The sequence below is a fragment of the Rana temporaria genome, chromosome 10 (assembly GCF_905171775.1).
Source record: "Rana temporaria chromosome 10, aRanTem1.1, whole genome shotgun sequence".
In the NCBI taxonomy this organism is placed as follows: Eukaryota; Metazoa; Chordata; class Amphibia; order Anura; family Ranidae; genus Rana; species Rana temporaria.
Window position 1 is genome coordinate 63920611 of NC_053498.1, and position 14014 is coordinate 63934624.

Below are 14014 nucleotides of genomic sequence, written 5' to 3' on the forward strand. Positions count from 1 at the left end.
AAGGCTTTATTAAAAGATTTGTCAAAAACCGGCTACTGTCATTTTTAACACTTTGACATTTTTTTTGGGGTGAAATGGTAGAGGTACAATGTACCCCGTTACCATTTCACACAGGGGGGGGGTCAGGATCTGGGGGTCCCCTTTGTTAAAGGGGTCTTCCAGATTCTGATAAACCTCCCGCCCGCATACCCCCACAACCACCGGGCAAGGGTTGTGGGGATGAGACCCTTGTCCCCATCAACATGGGGACATCCTCCCCATGTTGAGGGCATGTGGCCTGGTGCGGTTCAGGAGAGGGGGGGGGCCGCACTCTGTCCCCCCCTCTTTTCTGCGGCCGGCCAGGTCAACGTGCTCGGATAAGGGTCTGGTGTGGATTTTTAGGGGGACTCCACGCCATTTTTTTTCTCAATTTGGGGTGGAGTTCCCCTTAAAATCCACACCAGACCTGAAGGGTCTGGTATGGATATTTTGGGGGGACCCCACGCCATTTTTTTTTTCAATTTGGGGTGGAGTTCCCCTTAAAATCCACACCAGACCTGAAGGGTCTGGTATGGATATTTGGGGGGACCCCACGCCATTTTTTTTTTAATTTGGGGTGGAGTTCCCCTTAAAATCCACACCAGACCTGAAGGGTCTGGTATGGATATTTGGGGGGACCCCACGCCATTTTTTTTTCAATTTGGGGTGGAGTTCCCCTTAAAATCCACACCAGACCTGAAGGGTCTGGTATGGATATTTGGGGGGACCCCACGCCATTTTTTGGGGGGGGTTTTACGGCGGGGTTCCCCTTAATATCCATTCCAGACCTGAAGGGCCTGGTAATTTAATTTGGAGGGACCCCCTTTTTTTTTTTTTTTTTTTTTTTTTTTTAATGAGCAATGACTGTATTCTTTATAGCAGGGGTGGGCAATTATTTTTTCGATGGGGCCACATGAAAAACTGAAAATATTTTGGAGGGCCGGGCCAAAAGGCTAAACTCAATACTGCATAAAATCAATTGTATTTCTTTATAAAAAGCAGTAAATATCATTGTTGGACAACTGGTACGAGTACTTGTTATAGTTAAACAATGAAAAAGTGAGCTTGCCTTACAAGAAAAAAATTTTAATTTATTAAACAAAATTTCCCAAAACAATGAACATTTTTCACTATTTGTGACTCATATTAGTGAAAATTTCCAATCACGTTCACTCAAACACATTTTGAGTTTCATTTACTGTTGGAAAGAGGTTCTTGGCATTCTCAAGACATAATGCAAAGACACTCCAAATCTTAAAGGGGTAGTCAACTGGAAAATATTTATTTTCAACTGGTGACAGAAAGTTAGACGGATTTGTAAATTACTTCTATTAAAAAATCTTAATCCTTCCAGAACTTTTTAGCGGCTGTATACTACTGAGGAAATCCCTTTCTTTCTTGATTTGCGTGATGCGTTGTCCACAGTGCTCTCTGCTGACACCTCTGTCCATTTTAGGAACTGCATGAGCAGGAGAAAATCTCCATAGCAAACCATTGGTGCTGTGGACAGCTCCTAAATGAGGTGTCAGCAGAGAACACTGTGGACAACAAATCACACAAACCAAGAAAGAAAGGGATTTCCTCAGTAGTATGCAGCCACTAAAGTGGCTAAAAAGTACTGGAAGGATCAAGATTTTTTATAGAAGTAATTTACAAATCTGTCTAACTTTCTGTCACCAGTTGAAAAGAAAATGGGGGAGATTTATCAAAACCCGTCCAGAGGAAACGTTGCTGAGTTGCTTCTTTCAGTTCTCAGAGGCCTTTTCAAAACTGAAAGAAGCAATCTGATTGGTTGCTATGGGCAACTCAGCAACTTTTCCTCTGGACAGGTTTTGATAAATCTCCCCCAATGTTTAAAAGAAAATGTTTTTCAGTTAACTACCCCTTTAAGCAAGATACATCATATTGAACTGTCACTAAACATCACTACTAACAACATTTCACTACTAACAACATTTGTAGTCTTTGGTGTTTTAAGTTCTCTTTTCTTGTTCAGTGAGAGAAATCTAGTCTCTGCTGGGCTTTAACAAGTGCATCGAAGTCAGGTTGAATGTCTGAGGTGGAAATGCGAAGCACAGCTGACAGATGATCATCAGTGAGAGAGGATCTATACCTGGATTTCGTGAAGTTCATCATTGAAAATGTTTGTTCACATACGTATGTAGAGCCAAAGAGAACCAACATCTTCTGAGCACGTCTCCTCAAGTTTGGAAAGTTCTCCTCCTTGAGAGAAGAGTAGAAATCTAGCAGAGATCTTGACTTAAAGTGCTCTGCCAGTACTGCATCAGACTGCAGGTCGATGAGTTCCAGTTGAACATCACTGGGTGCATTATCCACACTGCAGGTAAAGGGAGAGGAAATCAGGCACATTTTGTCTTCGATTTGTCTGAGATCTTCAAATCGCCTTGAAAACTCACCATGCAATGCTCCCAACATGGATGAGTACCTGCGGAGGTGATCAGCTGGTGGTGTAACTTCTTTCAGGGTTTGCATGTGAGTTATATTGTTGCTCTCCAGTTGTCTTGAAAGAAACTGTAACTTTGTCATGAAAGCCTTCACCAGGCTGTGCATTTCATGAACAAAAAGGCCCTTGCCTTGCAGTTTGGTGTTCAGTTCATTCATCTGTGCAGTCACATCAACAGAAAATGCAAAATCTGCCATCCAGTCCTCATCTGAGAGCTCAGGGAAGTCTTTGCCTTTCTTCTCACAATACTCTCGAATCTCTGCTTTCAGGTCCCAGACTCTTTTTAGCACTTTTCCCAGACTGAGCCATCTGACAGCTGTGTGGTAGCCGATGTCACGATGCTCGGTCTCATGCTCCTCCAATAGTGCGACAAACTGTCTGTGGTTCAATGCTCTTGCCCTGATGAAGTTTACTATTTTAGTAACAACATCAATGACATGGTCAATTTTTAGCACTGATTTGCATAACACATGTTGGTGTAGAATACAATGCAAAAATACCAGTTTCTGATCCATGTCGATTTCAGTCACTTTATCTTGCATACGTTTCAAAAGTCCAACATTTTTTCCGGTGAGATTTGGACATCCGTCCGTTGTGACGCCTGTCAGTCTGTCCCATTTCAGTCCCAGCCTGTCCATGCACTCATTTACCTCCGTGAACAGATCACTCCCTGTCGTCGTTCCTTTCATCGACCGCATTGCTGCCAGCTCCTCCGTAATCTTGAACTCGGGGGTTATCCCGCGGACGAATACAAGTAACTGGGCTGTGTCGCGGACATCACAGCTTTCGTCCAAAGCCAAGGAGAAAAAGTCGAAACGTGCCACTTCACGTTGCAGCTGAAGCTCCAAATTCCCCGCAATGTCCTCGATCCTTCTAGTCACGGTTCGCCTGGACAGCGGGACTTGCTCAAATGCCGCTTTTTTTTCAGGGCATATTAGTGCTGCAGAGTCCACCAAGCACTCTTTGATAAACTCCCCCTCTGAGAACGGCTTACTGTATTTCGCGATTTTGTGGGATATCACAAAGCTGCTCTGGGTTGCTGCATCCCTGGCTGCGTGAAGTTTTGTAAAACAGCCTTGCTGCTTTTGCAACTTAGCTAGCAAAGCTTTCGAAGTCTGCACCCTTTCTGCGTCAGTTAAGTTTTTATATTTTGCAGCATGTTTTGTCTCGTAATGCCGACTCAAATTGTAGTCCTTAAAAACGGCGATCTGCTCCCCTCAAACTAAACACGCGGCTTTACCTCTGATTTCGGTAAATAAATACTTAGCAGTCCAATTCTTTTGGAAGACTCTGCATTCAGCATCTACCTTTCTCTTTTTAGCAGACATTTTGAGACCTAGAGTCCTGTTGTGACAAGGATCCAATCACGTGCACCCAGGGCTGCCTATGCAACCAAAAACAAAGTATTAGGTTGGTTGCATAGTTCCCCCACATTTGTAGCATAGTTTCCCTATATTAGGTAGCAGTTCCCCCACATTATGTAGCTGCAGCAGTTCTCACAGATTTGTAGCATAGATTACCCCCAAAACCCCCCCTCCGCCAATGCCGTTTTATTTTTTGCTTGCAGGCTGTAAGCAACAAATAAAATGGCACAGGGGGACAGGGGGGGGATTTGGATGCTGCAACAAATGAAACAACACAGGGGGATTAGGCAGGGTGCTGCAAGCTGCAGAACCCCCCTAATCCCCCTGTGCCGTTTAATTTGTTGCAGCATTCCCCAAGGCCCCCCCAGACCACCTGTGCCCTTTTATTTATTTTCTTTTTATTGTACTGCCAGCATCTATGCCACACCTACCGCTTCTAGCAGATATTTGATTTTTCACTTACCGCTTCTAACAGATAGACCACCTAAGGGTGCTCAGTGGACAAGTGTCCACATAGGCAGCGCCAACACCCCTACCCTTACATTTACCATTGTATGAATAATGTTGCAAGCTTGCACATGGACTGCTCACATACTGATGAATACCATCCATATTATATACTTCTCATATCTATTTTCTGTAGTGTCTGTCCCTTGTCATGCTTTGTGCACATTTTATCTCCTCTTTTTTGAGTTTCTGACATCAGCTGGTTTATGTAATTTTATCAAAAAATGCACTAATATATTGCAAACCATAGCTATTTTTTCTGCTAAAATTACATAAACCACCTGATGATGTCAGAAACTCAAAAAAGAGGAGATAAAATGTGCACAAAGCATGACAAGGGACAGACACTACAGAAAATAGATATGAAAAGTATATAATATGGATGGTATTCATCAGTCTGTGAGCAGTCCAGCCATTGTCCCCCTGTGAATCCAGCCATTGTCCCCCTGTGAATCCAGCCATTGTCCCCTGTGAATCCAGCCATTGTCCCCTGTGAATCCAGCCATTGTCCCCCTGTGAATCCAGCCATTGTCCCCCTGTGAATCCAGCCATTGTCCCCTGTGAATCCAGCAATTGTCCCCTGTGAATCCAGCCATTGTCCCCTGTGAATCCAGCCATTGTCCCCCTGTGAATCCAGCCATTGTCCCCTGTGAATCCAGCCATTGTCCCCTGTGAATCCAGCCATTGTCCCCTGTGAATCCAGCCATTGTCCCCTGTGAATCCAGCCATTGTCCCCTGTGAATCCAGCCATTGTCCCCTGTGAATCCAACCATTGTCCCCCTGTGAATCCAGCCATTGTCCCCCTGTGAATCCAGCCATTGTCCAATGTGAATCCAGCCATTGTCCCCTGTGAATCCAGCCATTGTCCCCTGTGAATCCAGCCATTGTCCCCCTGTGAATCCAGCCATTGTCCAATGTGAATCCAGCCATTGTCCCCCTGTGAATCCAGCCATTGTCCAATGTGAATCCAGCAATTGTCCCCTGTGAATCCAGCCATTGTCCCCTGTGAATCCAGCCATTGTCCCCATGTGAATCCAGCCATTGTCCCCATGTGAATCCAGCCATTGTCCCCATGTGAATCCAGCCATTGTCCCCCTGTGAATCCAGCCATTGTCCCCTGTGAATCCAGCCATTGTCCCCTGTGAATCCAGCCATTGTCCCCCTGTGAATCCAGCCATTGTCCCCCTGTGAATCCAGCCATTGTCCCCTGTGAATCCAGCCATTGTCCCCTGTGAATCCAGCCATTGTCCCCTGTGAATCCAGCCATTGTCCCCTGTGAATCCAGCCATTGTCCCCCTGTGAATCCAGCCATTGTCCAATGTGAATCCAGCCATTGTCCAATGTGAATCCAGCCATTGTCCCCCTGTGAATCCAGCCATTGTCCAATGTGAATCCAGCAATTGTCCCCTGTGAATCCAGCCATTGTCCCCTGTGAATCCAGCCATTGTCCCCATGTGAATCCAGCCATTGTCCCCCTGTGAATCCAGCCATTGTCCCCTGTGAATCCAGCCATTGTCCCCTGTGAATCCAGCCATTGTCCCCTGTGAATCCAGCCATTGTCCCCTGTGAATCCAACCATTGTCCCCCTGTGAATCCAGCCATTGTCCCCCTGTGAATCCAGCCATTGTCCAATGTGAATCCAGCAATTGTCCCCTGTGAATCCAGCCATTGTCCCCTGTGAATCCAGCCATTGTCCCCCTGTGAATCCAGCCATTGTCCCCCTGTGAATCCAGCCATTGTCCAATGTGAATCCAGCCATTGTCCCCTGTGAATCCAGCCATTGTCCCCTGTGAATCCAGCCATTGTCCCCTGTGAATCCAGCCATTGTCCCCATGTGAATCCAGCCATTGTCCCCTGTGAATCCAGCCATTGTCCCCTGTGAATCCAGCCATTGTCCCCATGTGAATGCAGCCATTGTCCCCTGTGAATCCAGCCATTGTCCCCTGTGAATCCAGCCATTGTCCCCTGTGAATCCAGCCATTGTCCCCCTGTGAATCCAGCCATTGTCCCCCTGTGAATCCAGCCATTGTCCAATGTGAATCCAGCCATTGTCCAATGTGAATCCAGCCATTGTCCCCCTGTGAATCCAGCCATTGTCCAATGTGAATCCAGCAATTGTCCCCTGTGAATCCAGCCATTGTCCCCTGTGAATCCAGCCATTGTCCCCATGTGAATCCAGCCATTGTCCCCCTGTGAATCCAGCCATTGTCCCCTGTGAATCCAGCCATTGTCCCCTGTGAATCCAGCCATTGTCCCCTGTGAATCCAACCATTGTCCCCCTGTGAATCCAGCCATTGTCCCCCTGTGAATCCAGCCATTGTCCAATGTGAATCCAGCAATTGTCCCCTGTGAATCCAGCCATTGTCCCCCTGTGAATCCAGCCATTGTCCCCCTGTGAATCCAGCCATTGTCCCCTGTGAATCCAGCCATTGTCCCCCTGTGAATCCAGCCATTGTCCCCCTGTGAATCCAGCCATTGTCCCCTGTGAATCCAGCCATTGTCCCCTGTGAATCCAGCCATTGTCCCCCGTACCTACAGTACCTAATCACCGCGGCGGGGAATATTACAGACAGCGTTCGTTTGAACAGCTGTTTTCCCCGCTGCGCATAGACACTCCCCCTTGCTCGCGATTGGACAGATCCGTCCAAGGGGGAGTGTCTATGCGCAGCGGGGAAAACAGCTGTTCAAACGAAAGCTGTCTGTAATGTTCCCCGCGCCGCGGTGATTAACGTTGTAGCGGCGGCGGCGTTGTTGGCGGCGGCGGTTTCGGCTGCGGCGGGGGGGGATTGGGGGGAAGTATCGGGGGTATTAGCGGGAGTATGAGTACTCCCGCTAATACTCGGTATCGGTCCCGATACTGGTATCGGTATCGGGACAACCCTAGTGCAGACCCCTCCCTACAATACAGACCCCCTACAGAACCCCCCTACAATACAGACCCACCCCTACAGTTCAAACCCCCCTAAAATACAGAACACCCCCCCCCCACAATACAGATCCCCCAGAATACAGAATAATCCCCCCAGAATACAGAAGGCCCCCTCATATACAGAACACCCCCCCCCCACAATACAGATCCCCCAGAATACAGAAGGCCCCCTCATATACAGAACACCCCCCCCCTTACAATAGTACACACACCCCCCCCCCCTTGCCTTTAGAAACGTAATGCTCAGAGATGATCAGCCATGTGTTAGTCACACTGACTACACACAGCACAGGGGGAGGCGGCCGCAGCTTCATGCTCGTTGGCTGTGTGACTGTCAGTGTCAGACAGTCACAGCCGATATTATGAGAGCCGCGGGCGCTGCGCTGTTACAGAGAAGGGAATAATTGCAGCCGGCCGGGTCCCGGGTACGGCTCGCACGAGGCACCCCCCCCTGCTGTGTCTTACCTAGACAGTACTGCCGCTGACGCTGCCTCCCTGCCACCGCGCCATGCCACACGCAGCACGCTGAGTCGGAAGTCCTCTTCATTCGCGGAGGAGGGGTATCGTTGCTTGGCACGCCTATGGCTCCGCCCGGGGGCCGGATTAAAAGGTCCGCCGGGCCGTAGTTTGCCCAGGTCTGATTTGGGGTGTACACAGCAGTGCTGGAGTGCAATTTGCTTAATGGGGACACTAGTTAGATTGACCTGTGTCCCCAAGAAATGACACTGGTAGGGTTTTAACCTCACTTCCTGTTCAGCTGTGTGACAGGAAGTGAAGCCAATTTTAAGAAAAGGGACACAAAGCTCAACACAAAAATAAAAAAACACAAAGCAGGGGTTCTAACACTCACTTGGCTTCCCTCAAACACCCACAATTTGAATAGGATTGCCTTGCGCTAGATTTAAGCACAGTGCTGTAAATCAGCACGTCAAGCCTGTCCACCAATAGCAAACCCCCCCCCCCCCCCCCCCAGGCCATGTTTGCAGGTTTTCCTTCATCTTGCACATGTGCTTTAAAATACAGTCTGGACAGCAATTCTTGATAAGAGAAATCCCCAAAACATGTCCTGTCGGGGGTACTTGAGGGCTGAGGACCACTGCAGAATAAATAAAATACTTACCAGTTTTTGTCTTTAAAGTCATGGAGAATAAACATGGCAAACATTTCATGATTACACACCAGGAAAGAAGCTTAGACAAAAATCACACATAATTTGTTAGGCCCAAACCTAGTTCAGCTGCAGCTGTCAACATATGTAGCATGAAAAAGTAACAAAAGACAAACTTAACAATTTTAAAGTAATTTTTATTGGTCAACAAAACAAGGAAAGCAAAAAAAAGACAAACAAAAATACATTTCAAAATTCTAAATAACCATAGCTTTACACATTTTTCATAAAATAAGGCCACATAGACAAATACATCAAAGTGAACATCATTTAAAAATAAACCAAAACCATTGGCAAAATAAAACAAAACCCATGCAACAAACCACATTTGTGTTTAGCAACAGCATTTCTGCCAGCCTGCCCCTTCTGAGGGCAGCTGAGGACTGATCGATCCAAGCTTTTTATAACAGTGCTAGTAATGAAGCAATTGAAATCACATGAACAAATTGCAGTCTCTAGTTTGGGTGAGCTTGTAATTGGGCACACCTGCAATTAATCCAAACCACGCTCTATGAGCATCCAATGAGTGTTTTTCACCTTTTAAAAAGAAAGGATATTTTTTTTCTAAGTGTTTGAGCATGCTCAGTTCATCACACATGTAGGAACCAAGCTGCAATGGAATGAGAGCTTTTTTTTTTTTGTTTCCCCTGATCTGATGCTTTCCAGCCTGAAGGGGAGGTGTTAAAGACAGAAGTAAACACGCACATTTAATAATCTATTTGTGTGAAAAAAAAGGTTGCCAATTTTGTTTGGGAGCCACGTCGCACGACTGCGCAATTGTCAGTTAAAGCGACGCCGTGCCGAATCACAAAAACTTGCCCGGTCATTGACCAGAAATATGGTCCGGGCTCAAGTGGTTAAAAATTAACAAAACAAAAAAGTGAGCCCAATTTTTGGGGATAATGTGAAAGATACCTTACATGTCACGCTTTACTATTGGAAACACTCCTGCAATGGGGCCAAAATGAATTCCGTGAATATCCCCATAGGCGACCTTTTTCTTTTTTTCCAGGTTACCAGTTTATAGTTACAAAGAAGGTCTAGTGGTAAAAGTATTGCTCTCGCTCTAACGCACGCGTCAATACCTCACATGTGTGGTTTGAACGATGTTTATATATGTGGGCGGGACTTGCGTAAGTCCCGCCCACATATGTAAAATTTATTTTTACTTTTTGCTATAATAAATATCCCCAAAAATATATATTCAAAAAACTAAAAAACCCCTCAGTTTAGGCCGATACGTATTCTACATCTTTTTGGTTCCAAAAAATCGCAAATAGCGTTTAGTGTTTGGTTTTTGCAAAAGTTATAGCGTCTACAATTTTTTTTTTTTTTGTTGTTTTAACTAGTTATTGGGGCGATCAGCGATTTTTATCGGTACTGCGACATTATGGCGGACACATCGAACACTTTTTTGGAACCATTGGCATTTTTCTAGCGATCAGTGCTGTAAAAAATGCATTGCTTACTCAAACAATGCCACTGGCAGGGAAGGGGTTAACACTAGGTGCGAGGGAGGGGTTAAATATGTTCCCTGGGTGTGTTCTAACTGTAGGGGGGGGGACTGACATGTGTAAATGACAGATCGCTGTTCATGAAGGGGAACTCCAGACCCCCCCAAAAAAAAATAAGGTGGGTTCCCTCCAGGTGCATACCAGGCTCTTAGGCTTGGTCTGGAACATAAGGGGTTAAACCCGCGCAAAAAAAATAGCGTGGGGACCCCCCCAAGATCCAAACCAAGCCCTTATCCCAGGCACGCAGTCTGGTCAGACAGGAATGGGGGTGGGGACGAGCGAGCGCCCCCCTCCCTCCTGAGCCATACCAGACCACATGCCCTCAACATGGGGGAGTGTGTGCTGTGGGGGAGGGGGGCACTGCCCCCCCACCCCACAGCACTCTTGCCCCCATGTCGATAGGGACAAGAGCCTCTTCCCGACAACCCTGGCCGTTGGTTGTCGGGGTATGCGGGCGGAGAGCTTATCAGAATCTGAGAGACCCCTTTAATAAAGGGGTCCCCAGATTCCGGCCCCCCACCCTATGTGAATGAGTATGGGGTACATCGTACCTCTACCCATTCACATGGGGGAAATGGAAAGTAAAAAAAACACACCACACAGAATAAAATATTTTATTAATCTGCTCCGGAGCCCCCCCTTTCTTCTTTAGCTCTCTTAGAAGGGGGGGTTTCTTCTCTCCCGATCTTCCGCCGGGACCCTGGGCTTCGGTGATTTCTGCCGGGGGAGGGCGCCATCCCTCGGTCCTCTCCGGAGCCTTCCGCCGGATGCCCCCACCCCATTTAAGCTCTTTTTCATTAGGGAGGGGCATCCGGACTTCGGGGTCTTCTGCCGGGGGATGGCGCCTATCCCCCGGTCTTTCCGGTGCCTTCCGCCAGGGTTCCGGTCTTCCTGGTCTTCTGCCGGGGGTGCGCCAACTCCCCGGTCTTTTCTCTTCTGTCTTCTCTGCTCCCTCTTCTGCCTGGCTCCCCCGCGGAGCCAGGGCTTTCTTCCGTCTTCTTTTTTCTCTCTTCCTTCTTCTGCCTGTCTCCTCCGCGGAGCACAGGGCTTGTCTCCGCTGTCTTCTTCCTTCTCTTCCATTGGATGTTGACACGACGAGGTTCCGCGCTGACATGCCGTGTCAGCGGCAGGCATGGACTTATATAGGGTAATGCCACCATGTGACCTCAACCCATGTGACATCACATTCCCTGGGCATGATGGGAATGTGATGTCACATGGGTTGAGGTCACATGGTGGCATTGCCCTATATAAGTCCATGCCCACTGCTCAGACGGCATTCCAGCGCCGGACCTCGTTGTGTCAACATCCAATGGAAGAGAAGGGAGAAGACAGCGGAGACAAGCCCTGGGCTCCCGGAGGAGACAGGCAGAAGAAGGAAGAGAGAAGAAAGAAGACGGAAGAAAGCCCTGGGAGCCAGGCAGAAGAGGGAGCAGAGAAGACAGAAGAGAAAAGACCGGGGAGTTGGCGCACCCCCGGCAGAAGACCAGGAAGACCGGAACCCTGGCGGAAGGCACCGGAAAGACCGGGGGATAGGCGCCATCCCCCGGCAGAAGACCCCGAAGTCCGGATGCCCCTCCCTAATGAAAAAGAGCTTAAATGGGGTGGGGGCATCCGGCGGAAGGCTCCGGAGAGGACCGAGGGATGGCGCCCTCCCCCGGCAGAAATCACCGAAGCCCAGGGTCCCGGCGGAAGATCGGGAGAGAAGAAACCCCCCCTTCTAAGAGAGCTAAAGAAGAAAGGGGGGGCTCCGGAGCAGATTAATAAAATATTTTATTCTGTGTGGTGTTTTTTTTACTTTACATTTCCCCCATGTGAATGGGTAGAGGTACGATGTACCCCATACTCATTCACATAGGGTGGGGGGCCGGCATCTGGGGGCCCCCTTATTAAAGGGAGCTCGCAGATTCCGATTAGCCCCGCCCGCATACCCCGACAACCAATGGCAAGGGTTGTCGGGAAGAGGCTCTTGTCCCTATCGACATGGGGGCAAGAGTGCTGTGGGGTGGGGGGGCAGTGCCCCCCTCCCCCACAGCACACACTCCCCCATGTTGAGGGCATGCGGTCTGGTACGGCTCAGGAGGGGGGGGGCGCTCGCTCGTCCCCTCCCCCATTCCTGTCCGGGCCAGACTGCATGCTTGGGATGAGGGCTTGGTTTGGATCTGGGGGGGACCCCCGCGCCGAATCGGCGCGGGTTTAACCCCTCACGTTCCGGACCAAGCCTAAGAGCCTAATGTAGCCCTGAAGGGGGACCCGCGCCGATTTCAAGTTTGAAATTTGGCGCGGAGTTCCCCTTCAGGGCTGAAAACAGCTCGGAGATTCCCGTGCGCCGCGTCACGCAGCGCAATCACGGGTACGCCGCTTGGTATTTACCAAGATTTTCACGGCGTACTGACAAGGCGCACGGGAATCCCTGACTTTTCTCTCTGCGCATGCCCAGTATGCAAATGAACCTCCCGAGGTTCAGGCGCACTGTGCAAGCGTACGGGGATCTGTTTTCAAAAAACACTTTCCCTTTCAATTCGGCCCGCCAAACACTTTCAAACACATGTCACTTCACTTCCCCTGCATCCCCCCACCTCCCCCCTAATAAACTCCCGCCCAAACCCCCGCAATTTACAGTTTAATGTGCCGTGCGCCAGGTCTGTACTGGTGCACAATGCACCCTCTCCTGGGCGCACGGAGCACATTAGTAACTAGGGAAATACACTGCACTAGCAGCGTATTTCTTTAGTAAATGGCCAAACGGCTGCTACTCCTGCTTTTACTCCATGAGTCATGGAGTAAAGGCTTGGTAAATCAGGCCCATTGAGTGTAAACTTTTAACTTTTACTTCAAAGTAAACTTTTTTATATGGATTCACGCTATGTGCACCCTTGTTTTTCTTTTTTGCTCCACACTCTCATATCATCTGTCTGGTTCTCCATCGATTGGTCCCATATTGAATTGTATTAGAGCACCTAGTGATTCCATCAACCTGTCCAATATTCAAGTCGCTTTGGAGTCTGGATATCGTTACCCTATAAGCCTGATTGACCTGATAAGTATATACTTACTTGGGTCCGATCCCTCTGGTAAGCCTCTCATCATACTAACTGGTGGTGGATCTACTATCAAATCTTCATCATATAGTCACTTCTAGTTGAAAGGTTTTGATTTTCTTTATAGATATTCTACAACAATTTTTTATTGCATTTGTGGACTATTTTGGGCACTTTTGGTGTTCTCACTATTTTATAAGACTCATCCTTGAAGTCTTTCTCATTTCTACACTTAAATATTTTTAGCGCTGCACTTTTTTTCTTTGTTTAGCTTTGTTTACAAAATTGATCTCATTTTGTGGTGTTGGCTGGCATTAATATATCTTTATTCGGTAGCGCGGTGATTGTATGTACATTTGTATATATTTTTTGTTATGCCCGGTCACACTTTCACTAAAGTTTACAAGTTGATGTGAGTGCATCTTCGGATGCTTCTTTGGCCGCAAAGTTTTGCAGGTGGCTGTTTAGAGTTGCAACTCCTCAGTTGAGGAGCTCTGTTTTGTTTTGTTGTGAAGTTTATTTTTATGCTGTTCCCACCCCTAATTTTGACACTGCTTTGGGACATCCCACTTTGTCAAGATTAAGGCTGTGTTCGTCCATGAACGAAAGAGAAAATAGGATTTTATACTCACCATAAAATGCTTTTCTCTGAGTTCATGGACGGACACAGCACCCACCCCTCTTTTTTTTAAGTTTGTACTGCTTGCTACGAACGGAACTGCTTGGTGTAGGCTGAGGGGATATAGCCAGTAGGACCGCCCCCTGGGCGGGGCTGTTCAGCTTTGAAGTTGTTAACACTTTCTGCCTAGTCACTCCTAAAGGAAGGCTATTTCCCACTTTGTCAAGATTAAGGCTGTGTCCGTCCATGAACTCAGAGAAAAGGATTTTACGGTGAGTATAAAATCCAATTTTTTTTTGCTGTGACTTGATTTCCTGTTGGAAAGTGGTTACATTTCTTGTCCATGGTCTTTATGTAGCAATACAGCCTCCCTATTTTGCTCATTGCCAA

The 14014-nt window shown here is 47.8% G+C and overlaps 1 protein-coding gene across 1 annotated transcript in view; it reads right to left on the reverse strand.

The window, feature by feature from the left end:
• Window positions 1-2010: 2010 nt before the first annotated feature.
• LOC120915835 (general transcription factor II-I repeat domain-containing protein 2B-like) overlaps window positions 2011-14014 on the reverse strand; it is a 43068-nt gene continuing 31064 nt past the window's right edge. Inside the window, exon 3 of the mRNA XM_040326641.1 lies at window positions 2011-3608. Within this exon, the coding sequence (XP_040182575.1) occupies window positions 2011-3608 (1598 nt within the window). The remainder of the gene's footprint in view (window positions 3609-14014) is intronic.